The following is a 7,611-nucleotide window of genomic DNA, read 5'->3' on the forward strand; positions in this document are numbered from 1 at the left end:
AGGATGATGTTATGACTGATATCGTCCAGGTACATGTTTATAGTTGCACTAATTTCCACAAAGACGCTCTCGCCCCCGCTATGGCCCAAGTATTTCCAGGATCTTTTTAGCTTGCCTTCCGATGACACAGTGTTCTTAACTGCAATATGTCTCCAGGCTATACGATCCACATCAGTGCCTCAGGGTTCACCCAGAGCCAGTGGTGTTTCACTGCACAAAATTCCTCTCCAAACTTTTGCAGCACACTTCTAGAGTAATTGGATAAGGTCTTAGAGGCTCCATTTAGCTTCCATATACTTTCCACCCAAATGACACACCTTTTGAACACCACCATCTATTACCACCTCTGCCATTCTGGCAACCTGAAATAATGACGCAACACAGGAGTTTGGCTAAATATGGAAAGGTCACATTTAATAATTTAATTTAAATTCAAAAAATTTCTCACTGGGTAATAACATACCCTGGGTAATAACATACCCTGGGTAATAACATACCCTGGGTAATAACATACCCTTAATCAACATAACACTCAAAAATGCGTCAGCATTTGCATAACCTGAACTTGGATCCCACGTGTCAGGGGGGGGGACCACAAACCCCCCCTGTGGCAGAGCAAAAGGGGAGGAGCGAACCTGCAGCATATACCAGCCTTTAGCTAGACCACCGAATCACGACTTAGACTGGGTATGCTACAGGATCCCCTCCGCCCCTCGCAAGCCCTGCCTACGTGCCAGATCCCGATTTCACCGCAACAACTTATCAATTTTTCTCTTATATGGCTGCTTGCTTATCTTAACGCTTTCGGCTAGCATAGACCGCTCGAGTCACCCGCTAGCTTCCAGCTGCAGCTCTCTCGATTCCCTTTATTAGGGGGCACAGGCGGTCTTACTGCGATCCAACTAAGTAGCTGACATCGTGCCCCTAACCATGCCAATTTCTCTCGATATCTCTGGTTGTGACCTCTCCGCGTAGTTGTCCTTACTGCTCTCTTGAATCTAGGGAGGGTGGGAGGGAAACAAAAAAGGTTAGTACTAAAGCCACTTCCTGTTGTTCCCCCTATATGTACCTTTTCCAACCCCCCTTTCCTATCTCTTGCTTTTCAGTCCCTCCTCTCCTTCTTATCTTATACTTCCCTATTTTCTAACCTAACTCCTTCCCCCCCCCCTCTCCCTTCCCCCTTGCCCTTCCAGCCAGGAGCCCAGCCCTTATGTCGCTCCGTTCATATTCAATCCCTGCGCTATTTTTAAGGTCTTAGAGGCTCCATTTAGCTTCCATATACTTTCCACCCAAATGACACACCTTTTGAACACCACCATCTATTACCACCTCTGCCATTCTGGCAACCTGAAATAATGACGCAACACAGGAGTTTGGCTAAATATGGAAAGGTCACATTTAATAATTTAATTTAAATTCAAAAAATTTCTCACTGGGTAATAACATACCCTGGGTAATAACATACCCTGGGTAATAACATACCCTGGGTAATAACATACCCTTAATCAACATAACACTCAAAAATGCGTCAGCATTTGCATAACCTGAACTTGGATCCCACGTGTCAGGGGGGGGGACCACAAACCCCCCCTGTGGCAGAGCAAAAGGGGAGGAGCGAACCTGCAGCATATACCAGCCTTTAGCTAGACCACCGAATCACGACTTAGACTGGGTATGCTACAGGATCCCCTCCGCCCCTCGCAAGCCCTGCCTACGTGCCAGATCCCGATTTCACCGCCAACAAAGAATACTCTTTCTGCCAAACACCTTTAAACTTTTCCCGTGACCTTTCCTTACCTTGATCATTTCCTCCAATATTCTCCTGATGTCCTCCAAAAACTGGTCATTACCGGCCTCGTTCAGGTGAACTCCGTCGCGCCTGAATATCTCTTCCCTTTTTGCCGCCAACAATGGGTGCTCCAGCACCGCTCCACCTATCCCCCTGACTGCTTTTGCCGCTACCAAATTAATCTTCCTCCTTGCTCTGTAGCCCGCTCTCTGCGTGTCAGTGTTCCTCCAAACCAACCTTGATATTATGTTTGACCATACTATCTTTACTCCTTGCCATGTTATCGCCAACCACCCCATTACACTTTTTATACTTTCTTCCAGTTCCCTCAGAGGGTATGCTCCAATATCATTCCCTCCTAAATGTATTATCATTACGTCCGGGCGCCCCCATCTCTGCCTTGCCTGCTGTATTGTGCTTACCAACTCTTCCCACCTCATTCCTCTCTTTCCTATCCACCTAACACTGGCTTCGGTGTATCTAAATCCCAAATGTGTCCCTTTTGCCAATGTCGCAGCCCTAACTTGCGCCCAGTATACGTATGAATGCCCTACCACCCATATCCTTAGTGCTCTTCCTGTAACAAATCACAAAGAAAATTGGAGAATTAAATTCATTCCGGTTGGCGCCATGACTTCGCATCCCTAATCGCAATCAAACGCCCCCTTTTGGCCTGATGTAGGACTTGTATGCTGCTGATTTCCACCTTCCCATTTTTTTAATCTGCTCGATCGAACATCCTCTAGATGCCGCACTGGTTGCTGCCCCTATTCTGAATGAGTGCGGCGCATAGTATGCATCTGACCAACCCAGTCTTTCTACCGTTCTTTCCAATACCTTCCTAAACTGAAAACCCGTGACGCCGGATCCGTCCCTATGCCTAACAAATTGCGGGCCCTCTGCCCTTGCTGTTAGCTCATAATCCCTTACTGCTGCCACCGGGCAAGTCGCGCCACCTGTCCTCCCCATTGACACCCATACCCCTTTTCCTTCCGTATCTGTTTTTGATTTCCGAATTAAAACTAGCACTGCTCGCACGCCCCATTTCACATCTTCTCGCCTTACACCACCGCCCACGTCTTTCCTATTCCTCGCCAGCAATTCCCCTATGCGCAATGCCCCATGGAAAGCCAAAGAGAAAGCTACCCTGAATACCAATGCCTCATCGTCATTGAAACATACTTTGCTGAGCACTGCTAACATTTCCGCCAACCTATCCTCTGTTATCGGCTCCCTTCTATCGCCTTGCTTCTTCTCTCCTACGCTCCACCCCTTGAATACTTTCCTTACCACAAATCTCTTTGTTATATCCTTTCTCCCATATAACTGCGAAAAATACGACACCCCCGCCAGTACTGTGCCCAACTGCCCTTTCTTCACCCCCCCTTGCTTCAATACCCATAGCCATTCTAGAAAAACTGTTTCTTCCTCGCGACCTATAATCTTGTTAAATTCGCACCACCGCTCCCAATACTTCTTGTATACGGCCCACGTTTTTGGCGCCACGGACTTCTCTACCATCTCCCTGATTCCGTCTATTTGTTGCCAATCTGCCAAAGAAGAACAGGGCAGGGTTCACCTTCCTTCCTTGCCCTTGGAGCCACCTTCCTAAATATTTCCCATTTAAACCTTGACAGTGCGTCTGCTACAATATTCCTGTACCCTGGTATATGCTGTGCTTTAAAACAAATATTGTGCTTAAGGCACTTTAATACAAAATATCTCAAATACTTAATAACCGGGTTAGATGATGACGACAAATTATTCATTACATCCACTACTGCCTTATTATCGGACCAACAGATGATTCTTTTGTTCTCTAATACATGGCCCCACAGCTCTATCGCTACTATAATGGGAAACAATTCAAGCAAAGTCATGTTCTTTATCCACCCTTTTTCCTTCCAATCTGCGGGCCATTCGCCCGCGCTCCATCTACCTTGCAAATACGCTCCAAACCCCGCACTGCCTGCTGCATCTGTGAACAACTCCAATTCTTCCACTGACCTTGCCTCTTCCCATATCCTGATACCATTAAATTCATCTAAAAATGCCTCCCACACTCTGAGGTCTTCCTTCATTTCCTTATTGACGCGCACCATATGCTCGGGCAGCTTTGCCCCTTTTGTCCCCATTTCCAACCTTCTTTTAAATAATCTACCCACCGGTATTACCCGGCACGCAAAATTCAAAACCCCCAGCAATCTCTGCATTTCTCTAAGAGTCACCTTATTCCTTTTCAACATCGTTTTTATCATATGTCTCGCCTTCTCAATCTTATCCGCAGGGAGCTCGCATTGCCCCTTTGCGGAATCTATCATGATACCCAGGAAAACCAGCCTCGTACCCGGCCCCTCCGACTTTTCCGCTGCTACTGGCACTCCCAACTGTTTGAACATTGCCTCTAGCTCTTCCTTCCAGATTCTACATTCCCCTGTCTCTTTCCTGCCTACCACCAAAAAATCATCTAAGTAGTGAGACATACTCTCACATCCTGTTTTTTCTGTAAACAACCAATGCAAAAATGAACTAAACTTTTCAAAAACTGAACAAGAAACCGAACACCCCATGGGCAAACACTTATCTATGTAATAATCACCATCAAACTTACAACCCATTAAATTAAAACTAGCTGTGTTCAAAGGCAATAACCTAAAAGCAGATTCCACATCTATCTTTGCCATCAACGCCCCTTTTCCAAGCCGTTTCACTATTCTTACCGCACTATCAAATGATTGATATTGCACTGAAGAATCCAACTTGTCAATTGCGTCGTTGACTGAATTCCCCCTGGGGTAGGACAGGTGCTGTATCATCCTGTATTTACCCTTCTCTTTCTTGGGAACTACTCCCAGGGGGGACACAATCAAGTCAGCACACGGCTTCTCTTTGAATGGCCCTGCCATTCTCCCCAATTTAACCTCCTTCCTCAATTTTTCCGCTAGTACTCCTGGAAATTCTGCTGCAGATTTTAAATTTCTCGCCTGCATAGCCCCTTTAACTTCTGTTTTAACTGGGACCACAAAACCTACACGCAAACCGTTTGTTAACAAAATCCTTTCCTCTTTCAGCGGGTACATTGCCAATTCCTCAATGATCCTATCTACCCTCAGCGGTGTTTTGGCCATTACCCGCCATTCCTCCTCCGCTACCGTTGCCCCCGTGCCCTCGAAAGGAAAACTTGCTATTGTTATTGGCATTACCCTTCCTACAATCCACTCCTGGGTGCGCTCCGCCACAATGCCTACATGCGTGCTTATATTTACATGAATTCCCCCTGTCGCACCTCTTGTCATTAAACGCCCAGCATTCCTTTGCCTCTGTTCTGAATGTTTTCCCTTGCCCTATGGGCCTACCTTGTGCTTCAGGGACCTTCATCACCCTCGTCCATGTATCTAGTATTTTTACCCCAAAATCCTTCCTACCTTTACCTCCCAATTGTATATTTCCTTTCCTAAATTCCCTATCATAATCCTTCCATGCGAAACCCCCGTATGTGGTGTAGCATTCCGCTATTAAATGTATGTATCTCAGCACCCCTTTCATCTTATCTGGATTGGCCGTTAGAAAACATTCTGCATATATGACCATCCCTTTCACCCATTCTGGAAATGTCTGCTTTGCCCTTCTCCCCCTTCCCTCATTAGATTTGACCGCCAAAGCTTCCCTAGTCATTTCAAACACATCCACATACCGTCCTCTCTGCGCTTTCCTAACAACCTTCGCTTTTAAATGTGTGGGAAGGGGTAAGAGCTTGGTCGCTGCTACTTCATCGTCTAAATTCACCACATTATCACTGCTGTCCCCGTCCTCATACCCTTCCTTCACCACCTTATTTTTCTCTTGCTTAGCATATAACTTTCTTACAATTTTCAAGATTTTTCTATGCCCCCTCCCATTACGCTTATCATCCTCAAAGTCATCATCCGTGGAACTATCTGACGAAGATTCACTACTGTCACTATAATACATTTGCTTACCGTGTTTCTTATGGCTCACACGATGCCCGTCTTGTCCTTCCTTGTCTGCTGCCGCCATTCCCTGCGGCCCTGTCGTGCTCCCTTCGACCTCTTTGTCACCTGCTCCATTGTTCACTTTACCCACTTTGTCTCTCTTCTGCAACATATTCATATTTACATTAGTACCATCCCCCCCTTTTCTTTGAACCTGTTTCACAGACATGTGCTCTGCCCTCTTACTGCTGCGCCCCCCATTCCCTGTATCCCTAATGCTCCTTTCATCCTCCCCTTCTTCCTCTACCCTCACATATGTATACCCCTCCGTATCCCTAATCATCCTGGGGCGCTCCACACTATTCTCTTCTAACCTGACCCTTTTTGCTGCCCTCCTGCTATTCGCCCCTCTTCTGTACACTTCACAGTACTTTTTCCTTTCTTTACCCCTTGCTCTAGCTCTGTCCTGGCCTTCCCACTCCTCCCCTGACTCGCATGTGTGTGTGCCTGGACCACCGGGTCCCCAGCAATCTGCCTCCGCATTCCTTAATTCCTCCCTCCTTCTTGGTTCCCTGCTCGTCTTCCCACCCGCACCGCTTGATACCTTGTGCTTATTTCCCCTTCCCGGCGACTGACGCCCTCTCTCCACTACCCCTGCTGCAACGGAATCATCCCTTTCGCACCGTGCGGCCCCCGCCCCCCCCCTTCATGATGACGTCATCACGTAGCGCACGCCGTATCGGCGTGCGCATGCGCATATCGCGCTCACTGACTGGGGAAGAAGAGGGGGAGGGGGAGGAAGGGGGTATACTGCTGCGCCTATGGCGGCCACTCGCGCCCGCAACTGCGCCTCTACCAGACCGCTCACTGCTAAGCCAGACCCTGCCCCTGGACTGTCTGCCGCCTGCTCTACTACTATGGCCCTCATCTTCTAGGCCCCAATTACGCCGCCGCGCGCCCTGCTTGCTGCCCCCTAGAGGCGCCATTGCTTGCCGCCGCCTGCACCCCATACTGCCCCCCTGGCCTAAGGGAATCTCCGGACTGCTGGACCGGTCCGTTTCACTAAATAACGCCACTTCCCCCATACTCACATCAGAATTGGCCCCCTCCTCTGCCTCAGCCCTGTCTTTCATACTCACGTTACCCTCTTGCATCCGCTCTCTCTCAGGGGGGGTTACCGCTGCCTTCTGCTCCAAGACCGTCTCCTGCTTCTTCTGTTTCTCTCCCTGCCTTTTTTCCAGGAGCTTCAATCTCTTCTGAGCCCGGATTGCTCTCGTCTTCCAGAGGGTCTCATCATCTGTAAGGAACCGTTTGGGAATTCTCCTGCTTCTGGCCGTCATCTTCAGCAACTTCTTCTGCATCAGCTACAAGCAGCTCCTGAAACAAAAAAGGTTAGTACTAAAGCCACTTCCTGTTGTTCCCCCTATATGTACCTTTTCCAACCCCCCTTTCCTATCTCTTGCTTTTCAGTCCCTCCTCTCCTTCTTATCTTATACTTCCCTATTTTCTAACCTAACTCCTTCCCCCCCCCCTCTCCCTTCCCCCTTGCCCTTCCAGCCAGGAGCCCAGCCCTTATGTCGCTCCGTTCATATTCAATCCCTGCGCTATTTTATCTGTAACGGCACTTGCAAATTCAGATGCCTGCTTTCAAATTTGCCAGTCTATTCCTCTTTTTTCGTTTATTTAGCTGCTGCTTTTTACAATCTTCCTTCCTAAAACTTCCAAGTGTCTCATAGTATATTAAATCAACGCTTTCAGCTCGTTTTGAGCCTTTCTCAAGATGTATACCATGAGTCAAATGATCCTTTCCAAGTCTACTAATTGATCCTAATTATCATACTTAATTCCTTAAAGAGGTATTTTATAAAG

At 47.6% G+C, this 7,611-nt stretch overlaps 1 protein-coding gene across 2 annotated transcripts; it reads right to left on the reverse strand.

Annotated features, from left to right (window-relative positions):
* Positions 1 to 387: 387 nt before the first annotated feature.
* On the reverse strand, positions 388 to 7,236 carry LOC128643773 (uncharacterized). Of its 2 annotated transcripts, XM_053696590.1 has the most exons (3): positions 6,882 to 7,236; positions 5,770 to 5,905; positions 388 to 998 (listed from the first exon to the last, which is right to left on the reverse strand). In XM_053696590.1, exons 1-3 carry the CDS (start codon positions 7,101 to 7,103, stop codon positions 982 to 984), a joined length of 375 nt encoding a protein of 124 aa, XP_053552565.1. In that variant the 5' UTR covers positions 7,104 to 7,236; the 3' UTR covers positions 388 to 981. The 2 variants fall into 2 exon arrangements, with proteins under 2 accessions (XP_053552565.1, XP_053552564.1); XM_053696589.1 differs by lacking the exon at positions 388 to 998 and having other exon boundaries at positions 3,224 to 5,905.
* Positions 7,237 to 7,611: the final 375 nt, after the last annotated feature.

Source organism: Bombina bombina, unplaced genomic scaffold (genome assembly GCF_027579735.1).
Source record: "Bombina bombina isolate aBomBom1 unplaced genomic scaffold, aBomBom1.pri scaffold_535, whole genome shotgun sequence".
Taxonomy (NCBI): Eukaryota; Metazoa; Chordata; class Amphibia; order Anura; family Bombinatoridae; genus Bombina; species Bombina bombina.